Here is a 21503-nt window from a genome sequence, read left to right on the forward strand (position 1 = left end):
AATCCTTCTGGAAAAACGTTCTCAGGAAGTTTAATCCACATAAACGCAATTCTCGAAATGAGAGAGTTATTAAAGAGTGGAGTTCGAGGTGTACTGAGTTGAATCTCAAAACGATGAGCAACCACAGACCGTCGCGTATTTTTGATATGTACCGCTCTTGGTAGAATCAAATGTGCCAACTTGAACACCTCCTGTGAAAGTATCTATAAAAGAGAGACAAATCTCCAACCTTTCTTCGATGTTCCAGGCAACCAAGGTTGTACGTGATGTTCGCGTCTCCAATCAAGCGAATGGCTCTTTTCTGAATGGAATCCAGCAACTTCGGGGTATTTTTGGGGGCAGAGCTCCATACATGAGAACAATACTCCAAAGAAGGTCTGATCTGAGCTCTAAGCATCAAAAGTTGTTGAGGTGTGTAAATTTTTTTGGTTCGGACCAGTGTTCCAAGCTTTTGAGAAGCAGCCTTTGCAGTTCCTGCGACATGATTGTGCCAAGAGATATTGGTGTTCATTCCAACCCCCAACAAACTTATCAAAGCAGAAAGCGGAATTGTCTGACCTGACATTATTATATCCGGAGAAAACCGATGCCTAGGTTTACGTGGCATTGAATTGAGACTGCTTACTTTCACCCCAATTTGAAATCACTTCTAGAGCCTCATTAAGATATGCAACCTCCTGCTGCCGGTAAAGATGTGCCTCCGCAGCTGATGTCCTGGAATCCAAATGGAATGACGAGACAAGTGTGCTGTCGTCAGCAAAGCAATATATTGGATTCTTGGTTTTTTCTAATAAGTCGTTAATATACAATAAAAGAGGGTTGAAGACTATATGGATTCCTAGGGAACATCAGAGTTGATGGTGAAAGTTTTCGAGAGGTGTCCATCGATGGCCACTTGCAGGGAACGTTTTTTCAGGAAGCTGAAGAGCCATACACAGAAATGATCCGACAAGACATAGCATCGAAGTTTGACCAGCAAACCCTCATGCCACATACGGCCAAAGGCCTTAGAAATACCAAGCGCAACAGCTATTGATTCTCCATGCTTCTCGATTGCGTTATTCCCAATATGGGTGACATACGATAAAAGGTCGCCTGTTGATCTTCGTTTCCGAAAGCCATATTGATGATCGCTCAAGATGTTGAAGTCTTCCATATATTTGAGGATATGGTGGTGTACGACTTTTTCCATAATTTTTTATATCACTGATAGCAAAGCAAATTTTCTTATACTTTTTAATAATAAATATTCCCAAAATAATAACTGAATGCATTTCTACGAAAGTTTATTACTTAAAGACCGTCCTTTTGAAACCAAATGTAGTTGGTGTCCAGAGCATCCAATTCAGGCCAAAAAAAGTTGATAATCATCGACTCATAGTGCTGGCTGTTGACATTGATGGCCTGGCCAGCGTAGTTCTTATAGAAATATAAACCACATCGAATAGTGGCTTTTTCGGGATGCATTGGACGCTTTTAGATTGCATGTGGATTGGTCTCGTTCCAAATTCGACAACTTTGTTCGTTCACACACCCGTTCATCCAGAAACGGGCCTCATCGCTGAAGATGATTTTTCGATGAAAATCATGGTTAGTTTCCAACTGCTCCAGAGCCCATTCAGCGAACATATATCGTTTTCTTTGGTCGTTTACCTTCAGTTCCTGGATGCAGGCCTAAATCAAGATGCCAAATTCACCAAGTTGTGGTCTGCGAGGCCTCGTGAGCGATACCACATTGACTGCCTCGGATTCTCCTGCACACTCTCATAGACAACGGCGATGTTTTCGGCAGATCTTGCTTTTCGTTGACCAACGGGTGTTGTTGATCGAAACAGTCGAAAACTTGGACTTTAAAACATCAAGTAGGAAAGCGTGGTCGTTACTCCGCAAGCTGGGTGGTGGCACTCACTTCCAACGTAACTACAACCTCATTCAATCAAATAAGATCACGTCTCACATTGTAAATATTTCTAGAGCCCCAAAAGATAAAGCTCACAAGAGAGAGGTGAAACGAGAACTCAGAAACCTCAAACGAACATGTACAAGAGAATAAAAGTATTCCATCCCGTTCAGTATCGAAGAGGTCACAGCAGCTGTTACAGATACGAAAGCAGGTCAAGCCTCCGGTTTCGAAGGCATTCACCCGGAGTTTTTTCTGCACTGTGGTCAATACATAAAACAATGGTTGGCCCGTTTCTTCACGGACATCCTCCAAACAGGCAGAATCCCTCTCTCATATATCAGGCTAGCCAAACGATATGCCACAAAGTTACCGCCCGATCGCTCTACTCAGTATGATCTACAAACTTCTAGAAAGGTTCTTGTACAACAGAATCAGTCAGAAGATATTGGTTGAAATTTCTGTTGAGCAGGCAGTTTTCCGCCCTGACAGAAACTACACGGATCAAGGCCTATCACTAACCTCATTCATAGAAGCAGGCTTCCAGAATCAGCTAAAGACAGCAGCCGTCTTTATAGATCTGAATTCTGCCTACGATACTGTTTGGATATCAGGTATCATTTTCATGTTCATGCATGTAATACCCTGCAAGAAAACAGTAGACCTGATAGATGCTATGCTCTCTTATAGAACATGAGTGCTCAGAAGAAGCTTAACAACGGCTTTCCACAAGGATCAGTACATGCCCCCCTACTGTTCAGCTTATATATTGCTGACATGCCTGAAACGAGTTCGAGCAAGCCACAAGAATATTGAAGTCACTGGGGATATCGTAACAAAGGACCGACTGGATATCGGGCAATACTTCTGCAAGTGGAGACTGAAACCAAGTGCTGCTAAAACAGCAATCTCTAGTTTCCACCTGAACAGCAAATTAGCCAATAGAGAACTGCAAATCTTTGAAGGCATGCTACTTAAACACAATAAACAACCTAAATACTTTGGGGTTACACTGGATATAACCTTGAGTTTTAAAAAATATCTGTCGAAAACAACAGCTAAGATCAAAACGCGTAATAACATCCTCTAGAGACTACCTCCACACTGAGATCTTCAACCCTGGGCTTGGTATATTTAGCAGCTGAATACTGCCGCCCGATGTGGCTTAATAGCACTCACGCTGGCCTGGTTGATGTCCAGCTCAACCACACAATGCGGCTTATTACAGGTACGATCAAACCAACACCTACTTTCTGGCTCCCCACGCTTAGCCACATAGCCCCTCCTCACCTCCGTGGAGAGCACGCTCTTGTCATGGAATTCAAGAAGATCATTAATAATCCTCAACTACCGATTAACTCCGATACCCTCACCCTCGAAAGAAACCGACTCCGCTCCAGGCATCCCCCTTTCAGAACTACAAAGAGAAGAATGGGAGGTCAATGCTCCATTAACCTACCATAACATGCCTTGCCTATCCAGCAAGCCACATGGATTCGGCCCATACCGCAAAACATGGTCAACCCTAAATAGAATTAGAACCAAATGTGGGAGATGCGCTGACTCACTTTTTAAATGGGGTAAAAACCGTTCCCCCAGGTGCAACAGTGGAGATGATATGACATCGTTGAAGACTGCCCATTGAGGGCCACACCGGTGACCCCTCTGACTTCCGGACAGCGACTAAGGATACAATTGAATATATACGTGGCTTAGATGTTTATTTGTAAACCTAATTTCCTGTGTCTTTTTATGCTTCTATACAATTATGTTTGTCATGTTAACTTTCGTGATGTGAATAAGCCAAACGCTAAATAAATAAAAGTATATAATTCTATGATTGAAGTCGGAATTTCCTAGTTAAATCTCGTAAATTAGTAAGTTATAGTTCAGAGTTGAAAGTCAAAAAACTGCTGTAGCTCTTCTACACTTCCGTACATCTTCATTCGAACCTAAAATATTAAATGCTTCGCTTTATAACAGTTTAAACGCATTTTGTGATGCACTGTTTGGAACATTTGGTGTAGTAATGAATATTACTGGAGTTTTTTCCCAACACCAAACCGTTATTTTAACATCTAGACACGTGTTTCGATCACCAAGTGATCATCTTCAAGAGGAAGATCATCTTCCTCTTGAAGGAAAAACACCCCAGTAATATTCAGTTTAGACACTGTACCGAAAATCGCATTTATGATCAAGGCCTTTTTCCAAAAGTCTAGTGTCATCCTGTGTAAATTCAGTGCCGGTAAGATTCACAAACCTATCAAAAAACTTGTGGCTAGATTAGTTTTCCAAATTTTGGTCCAGTTTCCGTTTATTGGGAGATATGAAGTGAATCAGCTGTTCGAACTTTTCCTTTCGTGTCACGATTCTTCTATAAATAATATTAGGTAACTTTTTCACGGATATCTGCGTCCAAATTTTGGAATTCCATGTAATGGAGTCTGAAAAGTAATTCAGTATTTTGTAAATGGTTTATTATAAGAATGAAAAAAACCAATAATGTTTTGCCATATTGGTGGATGCGACAAATTTTTCAAAGAACGTTTCATGTAGGAAATACCACTTTGCCGCACTCTTGTAGAAAGCACACCTTTCACGTGCTACAAACGTCAAGACATGTGTTATATAGTTGTGGTATGAGAGAAAAAAGTTAGTTATATCACCATTTATACAGTGGGTTGAAAAAATCGATGAAGATAATGAAATTGAAGCAACTTACACCATCTCATTATTTCAGTTTTCTTAGATTTATGACAACGATAATGTCAGTGAATATTTCAATACAGTTCACTCCGCTTGTTCTTGATGAACAATATGTTATTTCAGGGCTACTCTTCTCCCTGAAATTTTCCGATCTATAAATAAATACTTCCTTGATGATAACCTCAACATTACCTTTCCTTGCACTAAAGTTGTATACTCTGCAGTTATAAACAGAAGCTGTTATTGAGTAATCCATTCAACATAACTTTATTTTGTCATCCTAAATCTAATACGTGACCCGATGTGCGGCTTATGAAATTTCTTTCGATACGATAACTTGAAAAGATAAATCTCGAAAACATAGACCTCAACAGTAACAAACAGTAATGCAACATTTTTAATGACGTATGATGCCGAAGCCAATGTTTCAATCAAAAGTTATTTTTTACATCATGCTCCGTTTATCGTATATAAAGCGAATTGTAACGTGAAATTCAGTTCAGTTCTAGCTGACAGTGATCTCAATCAGTGGTATAAGTGGTATAATCAGACATGGCAAAAAACCAAGTAGAATTCAATGGCAACGGAAATGTCAGTTTCGGAGAGAATGGTTCGAATGGATACTTCTCCGAACAAGAAAACAAGTAAGGCGATTTTTATAACTAGTCGACGAGATAAACTGTTTCACGAAGCTTACACATATAATTTAAACAAGAGGTATAATCAATAGTTCATGACCATGGCAATAATATCAGTCAAACTTCAAAAATAATTGCTTGTGGGTTGGGATTTGATTATCTTGCATCTATAACAGTTAAACCAAACGTAAGCATCGTTTTGAATACTAAGTTAAGTTCATCAGAACAAGAAATTCTGAAAGGCAGGTCTTCTTAGATAATAAAATGCTGTTGAGTCTTTTTGAGTTGTTCTCATCTCAGAGAAGAATTTGAGCTCTTTTCCTATTCTCAGAAGCTTTCACAAACGGTGTTCTTTGAATGTTTCGTTGATATTTTCTCTGACCGACAGAACTGAGTTTCACTGTTACATTCTTGGCATTATCCAGAGAACGAATTACTTGTGGATTTCATCGCAATAATAATAGCCAAACTTCATAAATAATTACATTACATTGCTCGTGGTTTGGCATTTGAGTATCTCAGATCTATAAGAGTAAAACCAAATGTAAGCATCGTTTTGTATATCAGGTTGAGTTCATCAGGACAAGAATAAATTAGGGGTATGTCTTCTTAGACAGTCTAATGGTTATATCTTTTTGAGTTGTTGTAGTCCTACGGATTTTGCGATTTCACTGTCTGGCACTTCTGGTAACCTCAAAAACATTAGAGAAGAATTTGAGCTTTTTTGGTATCCAATGACGGTGGTCTTTGAAGGTTTCCTTGATATTTTCTCTGCCTTTTCGTTCCCGGAAGATTGGCCGACAGAACTGAGTTTCACCGTTACATTCTTGACATAATCTAGAGAACGAATTAATAGATTTTATCGCAATAATAATAGCCAAACTTCATAAATAATTACATTACATTGCTCGTGGTTTGGCATTTGAGTATCTCAGATTTGATAAATGAGGTGTATGAAGTAAATTAGAGATTGTGTCCTTTTCAATGAAAATAGAACTTTGAACAAATAACAATAATTAACTCAAATGTAAAGACAAAAGTAAATCGCAGCAAATGCTCAAAATGCTGGCCTTGTTCATAATAACATAACTGTGCCCTTCCCCGAATATTATTCACTGCACGATCAATTTACCTCCAATCTTCCGAACTCTTTAACAATGCTGTGTTGAAGGTCCTCAATATTTTGATAGTCCCTCTGACCATAAATTTCATTTTTCAGTGTACCTCATAAGAATTTATCCATAACACTTAATTCTGGAGACCTTGCTGGCCACCTCACCGGCCCATTATTCCCTATCCATTTATCACCAAACCTTTCAGTGATTCTGTCTCCGTATTTTTTCCTCGGCTTTTCAAATGAACCAAACACGGTGAGATTTCGATCCAATAACTTGAATATAGTTCGATGTGGTTGTCGTCTTTCGGGATACAAGTTTAAATACATTTTCGATACCCTAACACTTTCTATCGTATTTGTAATAAATTTGTATAATATCTCTTTTTTCTTCATTCATGAAAGCCATTTTTCGACAAAAATTCAATGACTTGTACAATAACAAAATGTCATTGAGTGTAACAAATTGAAAGTCAAATGTAAAAACATCAAAGTCAAAGCCTACTATAAGAATAATTTTTTTCAATATCTCCAATTTTTCGAAAAATAATGATAACTCATGATACATCATTAAAAAGAAAATCTAGATCTATTCAATACAGAAAGAGTCCAATGTAGCGCCCATAAGAAAAAATAAAGTTGATGGTGGTAGCCGGAGGACGAAACGTCGAATGGCAAATCTGAAAACGCCATTATGTAGCAGGGAAAAAGTGGCAATGAAGTGCAATTTATTTTTGAATCGTCTGGAAAATAAAGCCAGAAAAAAATAAAATCCATTTTCTGAAATTTTTGTTTTTTCCGGATATCTCCAGATATATTTGGAACCTCCTTCGTATCTCTCATAGTTTCCGAGATCCCAATGGTGAGGATCGAATTTGAAATACCTTGTATTTTATATAATTCTACTGATTTTTTGGAAATCTGTCAACTCTCATAAAGTATATCAATAATTTTATGTATCGAGGAGGTGATTCGTGAAAAATAATAGATAGAAATGGATTCTGAAACTGAAAACCTACTTACTGTATACACTGTCACTATTTTCCGGGTTTGGAGGCCGTGGGTTTTTGGAATTTTTCATGGCGTTTCACTGGCGCGAATGGCTAGCTTCCTCAGAGATTTATTCATCCTAAGTTAATATCTCCGACGACTGGATATTACGGCTGCAGAACGCGTATTTACGCAGAAATAAACCAAAATCAACACATTGAATACAGTCCATTCAAGCAAATCGTTATTATAATTGCGACACAAGGAAAAATACCCTTATGCCAACTTGATATACGCAACTATGGAAAACTAAAATATATTTTTGATCTTGCTAATCAGTCAACATATGAAAAATCTCCTTCAACATTCTCCATTTCAATCTTTGCAATCAAATCTTTGATCGCATCTTGAGGAACTGTCCTCTGCTGTCAAACTTTTTCGAACAAAAATTCAAACGTGCTTAGGGTAATCGACCGTGAAACCATATTGTTGACAGCAAAATGTTCGTGGTACATCAGTTCGGTAAAGCGTACTAAACAAATTTCTTCCTTATTTGAACTCTCATAACCCATCAACCAACTGAAAACTAAGCGAAAAACCAGAAGAACAATCGTCTTTTTGGATGTACTAGAACAGTTGTGAAGATAGGACATTGGGTCATAGTGCGTACAGAAACACACTCTGACATGTATCTGAATGAAAACTCCAATCACCAGCCACTGAACCTGGGAGTTTTCCCGAGGAACTCGCGAGGTAACATGACCTAAAAACGAGAATGCCAAGGTACTTGGAAATAGACCTGTTAATGAAAACGCTGCTCTGCTTTATTTGAAGAAGGTTACGGACCGCATTTGGAGTGTTCTGACGGAAGACAACGTCAAAGTCAAGACTCTAATGATTGTGATCGAGCTACCACTATTACTGAAAGAGGTAATGATTAATTTGAAACCCACAAAATTCTTTCGTATTCCTAGACTTGGATTTTTGTTTTATTCAATTGGACAAGTATAATTTTGAGTCAGATATTCACATTAAAATACGATAAGGACATTGCCGGTTGAATTAGTGAATGTTTTTCCACTAAAATTAGTATTTTTTATAGCCCTCAGGGATCGGCAATTTTTGGAATTCTTATTGGACATCGCACCTTTAAATAGACACGTGAAAATAGGGTAAATGAAATAAAATATATGACTTGTATATGTAAACGAATTTCCAAAAGTCTACAGGTTATGTTTTTGTATCGAAATGTCAGTTGTAACTGAGAAATTTTTTGTTGAAAAAATATTAATTGTGATCTGGCTCTCAGTAATAGCTATAATAAAATTTCTCAATGAAATGTTATTTCATGTAGGAATGTCAGTCAAGAACCGATAACCTTACATCTCTTATTATGTCAGTAAGTTTCCATTCAGAATGTGCGTAACAAGTTATTGAATGGAAATTATTTGACTTGAACATGAAAGATCGTTTCTTTTATAGAGAATCTCTTTTTTAAATCTCCTGTTTTATTTTAGGCGGAAAATGTATCATTAGGATCTTAGCGAATACGATTTTACACCTCTTGCCTCGTGGTCTACGTGTTATTTGACTCTTGTTTTATATTATTATTAGTAGGCGTAGCTTGTTTTCAATAGATACCCGACTCTGTGCACCTTCAATGACAAATGGTCAGACTTCATTAATGTTGATTACCCTATCATTTATTTCAATCATTATAATTTTTTATGAGCAGTGTATTCACTTTTAGCCGATCACATTCAGCCAAAAATTAACAATTCCTGTTATCGACAGTCATATCAATACCTCTGATAATATATTGATTAGTCAGACCTGTCTAGAACACAAACAATTGTTACGTTATTTCAACAGTCAATTTCGTGGAAGAATGTTATTCATCATGATAATATAAATTCCAATCGATTTTTGTATTCATCTATTGGTTAACTCATTAAACGGTTCCGTTCAAAGACGTCATTGTGTTTTTTGAAAAACCTGAAAATTTGATTAACTTGATAGAAATTATTACTTTCATTGGGATTTCCCCATTGAAGTTCGTCATTCCTTGCTATCGCTAGTTATTTTATTCCAAAAATTAGGTATTTCATTTTTTGATAATTCCAATTTTTCAATATCAAATAATTTTATATGTGATAATCAACATGGATTTTGAAAAAATCGTTCTATAGAAACAGCGACCTACAACTTTCCCAATAACGTATACTCTGAGATTGATGTCGAAAATCTCGTGATCTATTAAACGCATTTGACACTGTTTCACGAGATTTTCTATATGTAAAGTTAGTTAGGCTTGGGTTTCCACATAATGTAATATAATCATGATCATAATATACAGTGCTTTTCAGATAAAACTATCCACCTTTAATAACTTTTGTAATACTGGTATTTAGGAAAAATCCAAAAACACGTCAATTTATGTTGGAAGGGGCAAGCATTATGGCTTATTTAAACTTACTGGAAAAGCCACCCCCTCACCCCTAGCATCATCCCTTTTTTTTAAATTACTTCTCATATTTTTTTATGTAAAATTTGGATACTCCTCTTTGAGCTGATTTCAAAAATGTATAATACTTGTAGGTTAAAAGTGGTTAGTTTATGAGTTTACTTTCACCTTATTTGCCTGTACTAAAATGGGTTGTACAACTGTTCAAACTCTTTAAACTGTTCAACTGTGCTATTTATTCTACTTCAAAAATCCAAACAACAAAAAACTCTACTTTTTATTAAAGTTTGACATTGTCAACTAGAATTTGTAGTCACTATTGATAGTGTACTTTGATACATTATTTATTTTATTTTGCTGAAATGGTTTACTCTTAGCAAGAAAGAATTGAAATTGTAGGTTTATACTACCAAAATAATAATTGTGCAAGAGCTGCTGCTAGAATATTTAACGAATTACATGACGGAAGACATGCAACTCATAAGTATGTAATTCAACTGATGGAGAAATTTACCACAACAGGGTCTGTTTGCAATAAAGTGCATAAGCGAGAGGGACTCGTAAATAACGAAGCAATCCAAGTGGCAATTTTAGGGCAAGTCAGCTTAGAGGCTCAACAACCCCAATCGTTGTCAACAATAAGTAGAGCGATCGGTGTTTCATCTTTTACAGTTTTCCGAGTTCTACATAAATTCAAGTACCACCCATACAAAGTTAAGTTGGTGCACGAGTTGAATGAAGATGATTTTGATCGTCGTCTAGAGTTTTGCGAATCAATGACGCAATTTATCAATAACAATCCACAATTGTTAAACAATATTTGCTTTTCTGATGAATGCTCATTTTCATTAAATGGCTTAGTAAATAGGCATAATTGTAGATATTGGGCTGAAAGTGATCCACATATTATGCGTGAATTCCATACACAACATCCCCAAAAGTTAAATGTTTGGTGTGGTATCCTAGGTGACCACATTGTCGGACCTTTCTTCATCAACGGATATTTAAATGGTGAATCATATCTTAAGTTACTCAGGGAAGGGGTTGACCCACGTATTACAACAATAATAGAAAATGATGATAACCTTTCCGAAGATTTACTGGTATTTCAACAAGACGGAGCTCCCCCACAAAATGCTATGCCTGTCCGACAATTTTTAAACGAAACATTTCCCGCTCGTTGGATAGGTAGAAGAGGGCAGATGATGGAGTGGCCACCTAGGTCACCGGATTTAACACCCCTAGACTTCTTTTTCTGGGGGTATTTAAAAACAAAAGTTTATGCTACCCAACCAGAATCTCTGGATGATTTACGAGAGAGGATAGAAAATGAATGTCGACAATTAAATCCAGCCGTATTAAGCAATGTCAGAGAGGCATTTCAAAATAGATTATACCATTGTATGGAAGTGAATGGTACTCATTTTGAACACTTATTGTAACTTCATAATAAATAGCACAGTTAAAAAGATTAAAGAGTTTGAACTGTTGTACAACCCATTTTATTACAGGCAAATAAGGTGAAAGTAAAAAATAAGTAAAATTTGTGCTATTGAAAGAAAAATTGTTTATCTCATAAACTAACCACTTTAACCTACAAGTATTTACGTTATTTACGAGTCCCTCTCGCTTATGCACTTTATTGCAAACAGACCCTGTTGTGGTAAATTTCTCCATCAGTTGAATTACATACTTATGAGTTGCATGTCTTCCGTCATGTAATTCGTTAAATATTCTAGCAGCAGCTCTTGCACAATTATTATTTTGGTAGTATAAACCTACAATTTCAATTCTTTCTTGCTAAGAGTAAACCATTTCAGCAAAACAAAATAAATAATGTATCAAAGTACACTATCAATAGTGACTACAAATTCTAGTTGACAATGTCAAACTTTAATAAAAAGTAGAGTTTTTTGTTGTTTGGATTTTTGAAGTAGAATAAATAGCACAGTTGAACAGTTTAAAGAGTTTGAACTGTTGTACAACCCATTTTAGTACAGGCAAATAAGATGAAAGTAAAAAATAAGTAAAATTTGTGCTATTAAAAGAAAAATTGTTTATCTCATAAACTAACCACTTTTAACCTACAAGTATTATACATTTTTGAAATCAGCTCAAAGAGGAGTATCCAAATTTTACATAAAAAATATGAGAAGTAATTTAAAAAAAAAGGGATGATGCTAGGGGAGAGGGGGTGGCTTTTCCAGTAAGTTTAAATATGCCATAATGCTTGCCCCTTCCAACATAAATTGACGTATTTTTGGATTTTTCCTAAATACCAGTATTACAAAAGTTATTAAAGGTGGATACTTTTATCTGAAAAGCACTGTATATCAGTGGTTGTCGTATGACTGTCAAATATAACAATATCATGTTCAAGGAAAATGACGTAACATTAAGAGTTCCTCAGGGATCAGTATTGGGACCTTTACTTTTTGTGATATTCGATAATGATCTCTGGCAATATATTGATAATTATTATATAACTGTTTCCAGATGATACCACAATGACAATTACAGGGGCGACACTGGAAGATATACTAAAAAGGGTTAAAAAAGTTATTGACAGATTCACTTCATGGTGCCAACGCAATCATTTAATAATGAATTTCTCTAAATCTGTCTCGATGAAATTTTATAATAGGAAAAATAACATCCCAGGGAAATTGATCTTACTGATGACGTGACGTAAAATTTTTAGGAACTGTATTAGGTTAGGTCTAAAGTGAGTAAGTCTATTTAAACCTCCACCGCAACCCGCAAGGGTTCATTGTGGCTCACACCTTTTCACACTCGACCTAAAATAAAGCCAGCTTCATAACAAAGCCGATTAGTTTTTATGATGAGTGGTCTTTCAGGTCAGATGGTAAGAATACGGCTCTGTCGAACTCTAAAAACCTGATTCGGTCCCCAGCGGGGCAGACACAAAGTATATGCTCTGCTGTTTCATCATTTTTCAAACAGAGGCGACACACATACTGCCTTCCGACAGTCCGAGTCTGTGCATATGAGGATTCAAATGACAGTGACCTGTAAGAAGGCCTGTTAGACATCGTAGTTCATCCCTACTGTAGTCCAACAACTGTTTAGTATCAAACTTCGAAGGGTGAATAAACGCCTTGGAGTAAGCCAATCCTGGAAGATTCTGCCAGTAGTTCATGAATCTTTTTGTCATCCAGGTGTTCAATATTTGTTTGGCAAAGCCTAAAGCGATACTAATGACAGGTTCTGGTCTGATGAGGCTGCTTGCAGCACCCTCCTTTGCAAGGGAGTCGGCAGCCTCATAGGAATTATATTAGATGAATCTCTTAATTGGGATCTATATATTGATAGTGTCTGCAAGAAACTTAATTCAGCTTTTTTGCAATAAAACAAATGAAATAATGTGTAGATACACAGAGCCTCTTAACCATTTGCAATGGCATATCCACATATTTGTCTCAATATCATTTCATGAGGACGCGTTAGACTGTTAGAGATTTTAATAGAATATTTGTTGCCCAAGATATGATATATCCTATGTAATAGCTGCAAGCCTATATTCATAAGGAAAAACTTGTTATTAGTTCCATGCATATATACACAAAAATGTGTAACCTATATAAGAAACAATATTTTGAGGTGAATGCGGCTACCCATAATTATAGTAATATGTTGAGATTACACTCTCACAAAACAACAAAATTTGAAAATTCTCCACTATATAATTCGGTCAGACTTTACAATAAACCGCCAAATCCAAGTCTGAATCTTATGAAATATTCAAGAATAACACTAAAAAATTCTTAATTGAAAATCGTTTTCTATAGCTTACAGGATTATTCAGGATAAAAATTATAATTTCAAAATACTCATTATGAAGGTTGTTGTCCCTTCTTCAACTGTGTTACTCATATATCATGTGCTGTTGTGATATTTAACTTTTACTGTTATTTTTATGGTAACACCCCGTATCTTAAATTAGTCTTATGATTGAATTGGACTCATATACACTTCTAACCTTTGCGGAGTCTTTTATCGATAATATTTTGAAAACTCATAATATTGTTACGTTTTCCCGTGGGTTTGACAATAATTGACTACACTAGTACACTATACAATCAAACTCAACTTCATTATGCTGCTGCACTGACAATACAACCAAACGCTTTCACTTAAACTTCAAACTAATATCCAAATGTATACCGCATCATTGGAACATTTCGCACCGCACTGTTCCCTAGACTTCTCGATCTGCGTGTGGGTACCATTTATAATAAGTGATTTTTCTGCTGGTATCTTTTTGTCAACACTGTTTTTGACAGATCACGCGTGAATCGTGTCATTGTCAAACTTATTCAGTTTGGTCTATAATTTAACCATGAATCGACTTACGAATGAACAACGCTTGCAAATTATTGAATTTTATTATCAAAATTCATGCTCGTTGAAGAAAGTGCATCGTGCACTTCTTTCAATTTATGGACGGTTTCGTCGGCCTACTGAGGGAGCTATTCAGAAGTTTGTCACTGAATTTCGAACCCAGTTTACATTATTGGACATTAAACCACCAACACGCATACGTAGAGTGAGAACCGAAGAAAATATTGCGGCTGTATCCGCCAGTGTTCGTGATGACCGTGAAATGTCGAATGTCCGCCGTTCGCAGCAATTGGGCCTCTGTTACTCCACTACGTGGAAAATTTTGCGAAAGGATTTGGGTGTAAAACCTTATAAGATACAGCTGGTGCAAGAATTGAAGCCACACGACCTCCCACAACGTCTAACATTTGGTGAATGGGCGCTGACAAAGTTGGAGAAAGATCCAAATTTTTATCGAAAAATTGTGTTCAGCGACGAGGCTCATTTCTGGTTGAATGGATACGTTAACAAGCAAAATTGCCGCATTTGGAGTGAAAACCGGCCACAAGCATTGCAAGAGCTACCGATGCATCCCGAAAAAGTCACCGTTTGGTGTGGATTATGGGTCGATGGCATCATCGGGCCGTACTTCTTCAAAGACGACAATGACCGGAACGTTACTGTGAATGGCAAGCGCTACCGTGTGATAATTGATGACTTTTTGTTGCACAAAATGAAAGAATTGGACATGCCTGACATGTAGTGTCAACAAGACGGTGTCACATGCCACACGGTACACGAAACAATGACCCAATTTAGAACCGCTTTCGGTGAACAGTTTATCCCACTTTGGGGCCCGTTGGGTCATGATAAGGCTCATGTCTACAGGGATAAACCAGCAACGACTGACGCTCTGGAAGCCAATATTGAAGCATTTATACGTGAAATACCGGTCGATATGTTAGAGACAAGTCTGCTAAAATTGTACCTTGCGCATGGGCCATCTAAAACGAAGCCGCGGACAACATTTGCATCAAATCATCTTCAAACATTGAATTATATTGATGGTTCTATCGATTCCAATAAGGATTTCATCAATTTTTTCAAATTTTTTGTATTATTTTGAAAAACAAAACCTATACCTCTTATAAAATCACCCGTTATATGGTTATCGAAGTATTTCGAAGCCGATAAGGAATTCACTAGAAATACATCGAAGCGACGCGACATCTGGAACAATCGCGAGGCGCGGGTCGAGTTGACCGCGATCTTGGCCAAGTCACAATCTATTTAGGGGAAGATTTACAATAATATATTTTCCACAGATGAAAATTATTTTCGAGAAACCACAATAAACATGACACAAAATTGAAAAACAGAACCGTTCTTAATTGCATTCATAATTGTTTTTCCACAGATATACCTATGAGTCCGTGGTAGCAACTGCAGAATTCTTGAAAAAACTGGTGCCTTTCAGTCCTGTCGTTGGAATAATATGTGGATCCGGCATGGGTGCGTATTGGAATAAAGGTTCTTTTCTCTTTTTTTTCTTAGCCTGCTTGCTTCTTTCTTCTCAACGCTTTTATTTTGTAGGAAATGTGTTTCAAAATCGACATGAAAATATTTTGAAAAACCCATAAAATTACATCAGCCTTATTCCGACAAATACTTATTTTGATACATGGAGAACAATTTTGAATTGAATTTGTTTTTATTAATGAACTTTAAAACCGAAAATATGATAATTGCTATTGGTCAATCCTCTTTTTGTTTTGCATATAATACAAATTTCAATAAATGACTCTGAAGTTAAGAACAAATATCAAACCGACCAATATGCCAAATATTGCTTGAAGTGCTGGATTTATAACTAGAAGCAAAACAAAGTACTAAAGCTGATAAATTTCTGCTTTAGAGAATATTTCAGAAGATGATTCACAGGTACAATTCCAGAGCCGCACATTTCAGCCTGGATGGCTACAAATCACCGAAGTGTTCCCACAAGAGCCACTTCTCACTGGTGGAGGTAGTTAGTAGTGTGTACCAAGTCACTTAAATGCTTACCGTGAAACTATCTATAAAAGGGTCAAATCTGCAACCTTCCTTCGATGTTCCAGACTATCAAGGTTGCAAGTTCATGTCTCCAACCAGGCGGATGGCTCTTTTCTGGATAGAATCCAGTAATTTCAGGGTATGCTTAGGGGCGGATCTTCATATATGAGAACAATTCTCCAAAGAAGTTCTGATCTGAGCTTTATAAAGCATCAAAAGTTGCTGAGGTGTGTACAGTTTTCTGGTTCGGAACAGTGTTCCAAGCTTTTCAGAAGCAGCCTTTGCAATTCCAGCGACATGATTGTGCCAAACAAATTGGTGTCCATTTTAATCCCCAACAAACTTATCTAAGCAGAAAGCAGATTTGTCTGTCCTGGCATTATTATATCCGGTTCGGCGACATTTATCTTTTTAGAGAAAAGCGATGACTGGGTTTTCGTAGCATTGAATTGAACCTGCTTACTTTCACCCCAATTCGACATCACCTCTAGATCCTCATTAAAATATACGCAACCTCCTGCTGCCGGTGAAGATATGCATCCGCATATCACTGGACTCCAAATGGAATGAATATTACTGGAGTTTTTTCCCAACACCAAACTGTTATCTTCCTCATGAAGATGATCACTTGATGATTGAAACACGTATGGAGGTGTTAAAATAACGGTTTGGTGTTATGAAGAAACTCCAGTAAAATTCACTACTACACCAAAGGTTCCAAACAGTGCATCACAAGTCCAAATGGAATGACGAGACAAGTGAGCTGTCGTCAGTACACTTGTCTAGTTTTCGTAAGTCGTCGTTGATATGCAATAAAAAGAGGGTTGGAGACGATATGAGTCCCTGAGGAACACCAGCTTTGATGGTAACTGTTTTCGGGAGATATCCATCGACGGCCCCTTGCAGAAAACGTTCTTTGAGGAAGCCGGAGAGCCATACACAGAAATGATCCAACAAGCCGTAGCATCGAAGTTTGGCCAACAAACCGTCATGCCACACACGGTCAAAGTCCTTAGAAATATCAAGCGCAACAGCTCTTGACTCTCCATGTTTCTCGATTGCGTTATTCCAAATATGGGTGACCATGAACATGAGGATTTTAAAACTTCTGTTTATGGAACTTCTGTTTATACTTATTCTATAAGTATAAAAATAAGTAACGACTCAAGATATTCCGAGGTATATTAAAACCTCCAACTTGCGTCTCCACGTAATGCTGATTGTAATGAATCAAATCAAATGAAGATTTTGAAACACATTCTGCTAACTGATATGGTGCACTGTAACTAATCTGTTGTGTCGTTTAATCTAAGCTTAAGAAAAATCTATTACTTCAAGTCTTTAGAAAACACTGCAACCCAACTAATGGGCTGCAGTGTTTTCTAAAAATATATCTTTTCTGTATAGTTCCTTTCTTGGACGTTTTCGCATAATTTAGGATCGGACTGTGTCTGTCTCTTTTTTGTTCTGTCTGCAACTTAGGTTTTCCTTATATAGCAGGTGACCAATCTTTATAAAATAATAGTACTATGTTGCTGTATCGCTGCTGTTCCAATGTTTTGAGACAACTCAGTCGTGCGCAACTTTATAGAACAGTGCTTTCAAAAAATTGTTCTAAAGCGCCATCTAGTGGCGAGTTACAGAAAAATTGATAGCCTAAAAACCTTCTCTATGAAAAATTACTTATACATGTCAAGTTTTATCACGATCGGTTGAGCGATGTAGAAGTTTATCATTTACCAGCCAACCAACCAACAAACAAACATCCATTTTTATATATTAGACTAGTACTATGTTGCTGTATCACTGCTGTTCCAATGTTTTGACAGAATCAGAATCAACGAACTTAGTTAGGCGTGCGCAGCGTTATAGAACAATGCTTTCAAAAAATTGTTCTACAGCGCCATCTGGTGACGAGTTACAGAAAAATTGATAGCATAAAAACCTTCTCTATGAAAAATTACTTATACTTGTCAAGTTTCATCACGATCAGTTGAGCGATGTAGAAGTTTATCACTCACCAACCAACCAACCAACCAACAAACATCCATTTTTATATAGTAGATTAACTAATTCTCATTATATTGGTGACAACGAGTATATTCAAGAATATATAATGTCAGTTCAGTGTCAAGAATGCCAATAAATAACGGAAGATAGCAAAAAGTGGGTTTTATAATAAGCATCAAACTACATTGTGTAGAAACAAATGCTAAATACTAACAACACAGTGTACAATTAGTCTCGAAAGTGGAGAAGTAATAATAGGTAAAATTGAACAAATAAATAGATGACTCTTCACGATTTAGCACTTTAATCCCAATGCTATTCAAGATTCAAGGTTGTATCTCACCCTGCTCGGGGTGCCCCTTTGTTCGAATGGGTGAAATCAAGAAGGCTGAGTTATCGAACACTTCCAATGAAAATATCTATGGAATAGAGGAAGGTCTCCACATTCTTTTGGAGTCGACAGGTTCTGTATCTGTAGAGTAGGGGGGGTGAGTGTAGACCCATAGCACTCAGACCACATGTGACCCATTGTACATCCTCCCGAGGAGTTGTCCTTCTAGGTCATCGTCCATCCTGTCCTTTCGAGGAAGGTGGCCAGATGAAGGCCAAGACTCGCCGAACACACACTCTCTTTGGCAACCTTGAGGTGTCTCACGACGGCCTTCGTGAAGGTTTTAGAAGGTGCAGAGACATTACTGTCGTTGCGCGGCTTCTTCAACTTCTTGGGATTCCCTCCGTGGAGGTGCTCAAGTAAGGGCGCTTTCCTGCAGGGGCAGTCCTCAGGTTATTAAAGTTGCATGGGAAGTCTAAGTCTCCAATCAAGTGAATATTTTTTTGAATAGAATGTAGTAGTATCAGAGTATGTTCAGGTACATAAAGCATTAAAAATTATTAAGGTGTCTACAAATTTCTCGTTCGAAATAGTGTTTCATGTTACTGAGACTTTGGTGTTCCATGTTCCAGTAACGTTATCTTATCGAAACATATTGGTATCCAATTTTGCTCCCAACAAATCAATCAATGCAATTAGCGGAATTGTGTGCCCTGACATTCTGATGGTTCATGTTACCCCAAACAATTTTTTTGCAGAACATCATTGAGATTTGAAACGGTTTGTTGGAGATTGCGCTATACCAATAGTGGATAATATATTGAGGTAGGTAGCCTGTAGATCTTCATTTACAGAATACATACCAGTTATTGCTCAATACATCGATGGATATTCCAAATATTTGAGAATAAGTTGATCAACATTTTTTTATGATTTGCTACGTCATTGATAGATGATCAACTGATTTATAGTTATTCGCAAGAATTTTCTTGTACTTTATGGTATCCATTGAACTAGAACAATGTTCCAACAAGAACTAATCTCTGTACACAAAACACTGGTGCAAGTTCGTTATTGCATTTATTAAATACGATGACAGGACTTCGTTGAGGTTGCTCTTTCTACCCGGCATAGTTAACAGTGGTGCTAAGTCAGTGGTACTACTGATGACGGGTCGAAACATCCGTATCTGGTGTTGAGCTCTGGTTTTCAACTAGTTGCTTTGCAGTAAAACCTGCAGTGAAAGGCAGAAGATGAATCTCGTCGGCAAAGCTTGGCTTTGCAACTGATCTTATCGGGCAGCCTTGTTCATCTTCGTTATTCGAGGTTAAGTTCTTCGTAGATCTCATAAATGCCGTCTTCGGAGATGGCAGCTCTTACTTACTCAATATTCTCTTTAGAAAATACAGTATCCTTGTCTTAAGATACACAGGGATAGACCATTCCTTGAGGACTAGGTCAATAACATAATGACCTAGGTTGTTCAAAAAGCTTAGGCTACGTATGTAAGACATAAGTACAAAATTGGATTGCTTGAAGCGGTCTGGTGAACTGTAAGCTTCAACAGACATTTGTCTCTCAACACTGCATGACCGTGGAAATTGTCGAGAGTATTTTGGGCTGTAATAGGCTAACTCGTCAAATGTCGTGTAAATATATTATGCTTTCATTATGATTTATATCCAAAATAATTGTATTTCTGTTTTATTTTTACAGGGTCTCTTGCTGATAGTCTTCAGGACAAAATTGTGATTCCCTACGAAGACATACCTAACTTTCCACGAAGCACCGTCAAAGGCCATGCTGGAGCTCTAGTATTTGGCTATTTGTCAAATGTTCCAGTGGTATGCATGAAAGGTCGCTTTCATTACTATGAAGGCTATCCCCTTTGGAAGTGTGCTATGCCTGTGAGAGTCATGAAGCTACTCGGAGCCAACCACCTGATAGCTACTAACGCGGCTGGAGGTTTGAACCCCAACTTCAGAGTAGGAGATGTTATGTTGGTGAAAGACCACATCAACCTTATGGGATTCGCAGGAAATAATCCTCTCCAAGGACCCAACGATGAGAGATTTGGTCCTAGGTTTCCGCCAATGAATCAAGCCTACGACAAAGACCTCATCAAGGAGGCCAAAAACATAGCCAAAGAAGTTGGTTTGGGAGATAACATCCACGAAGGAGTATACACTTGTCTTGGTGGACCGAATTTTGAAACTGTTGCTGAACTGAATATGCTCAAGATGCTTGGAGCTGATACAGTTGGAATGTCTACTGTTCATGAAGTTATAACAGCCATACACTGCAATATGACTGTTTTGGCTTTCAGTTTGATCACGAATGAGTGTATTACCGATTATGAATGTCGAGATAATCCCAACCATGAAGAGGTTATCGATGTGGGGAAGATGAGGGAAAATGTACTTGGGAAATTCGTTCAGAGAATAGTAGAACATATAGCCAAAACGAAGAATGAATGAAGCAACTGAGTAATCTCAAAAAATATGTCTAATTTTTTATTTATACTTTGTACTTATTCGTTTTATTTAATTTTTTTTTTCAATAAACGATTACATTCATCAATAGTAACAAAGTATGTGGAAGATGGTGTTGATATAAAAATATTGAAATTTACTCACCTACAGTTTTTTATCAGAGTCCGCTATTCCTATTTCGGAAATGGTAAGACCTGGTTAAATTAGACAAAAGTTTTCTTCTGATTTGGTAAAATTCTACGACGGCGTAGTAAATACTAAATAATCTATCAAATGAAAGATTCAAAAAGAGTCAAGAGTTCACCTAATTTCATTCATCCAAAATCCTTCATCTGATTAGTTATGAAGGTATTTAGAATATTCTTTTCATTATCGAGTAATAACTAGACTAAATTATTCTTCTAATACTGGATGAATCGAAACTGGAAAACAAACTTTTCTGATTTTTTCAAATGAAACGAA

The 21503-nt window shown here is 37.1% G+C and overlaps 1 protein-coding gene across 6 annotated transcripts in view; it reads left to right on the plus strand.

Moving 5' to 3' along the window:
* Positions 1-21125, plus strand: part of LOC111513245 (purine nucleoside phosphorylase) — a 49917-nt gene extending 28792 nt beyond the window's left edge. For 2 of the 6 annotated variants that reach the window (XM_074178805.1, XM_023169414.2), the window contains exons 2-3: positions 15574-15686; positions 20266-21125. In XM_074178805.1, coding sequence (XP_074034906.1) covers positions 15574-15686; positions 20266-21026 — 874 coding nt within the window. In that variant the 3' untranslated portion in view covers positions 21027-21125. Of the gene's footprint in view, positions 1-5087; positions 5254-15573; positions 15687-20265 lie in introns of those variants that run through there. The other 4 variants (XM_074178807.1, XM_023169415.2, XM_023169416.2 and 1 more) reach the window with 3 other exon arrangements.
* Positions 21126-21503: the final 378 nt, after the last annotated feature.

This window comes from Leptinotarsa decemlineata, unplaced genomic scaffold (genome assembly GCF_025532065.1).
Source record: "Leptinotarsa decemlineata unplaced genomic scaffold, Ldec_3_MD MMD2_tig00004307_RagTag_RagTag, whole genome shotgun sequence".
NCBI lineage: Eukaryota > Metazoa > Arthropoda > Insecta > Coleoptera > Chrysomelidae > Leptinotarsa > Leptinotarsa decemlineata.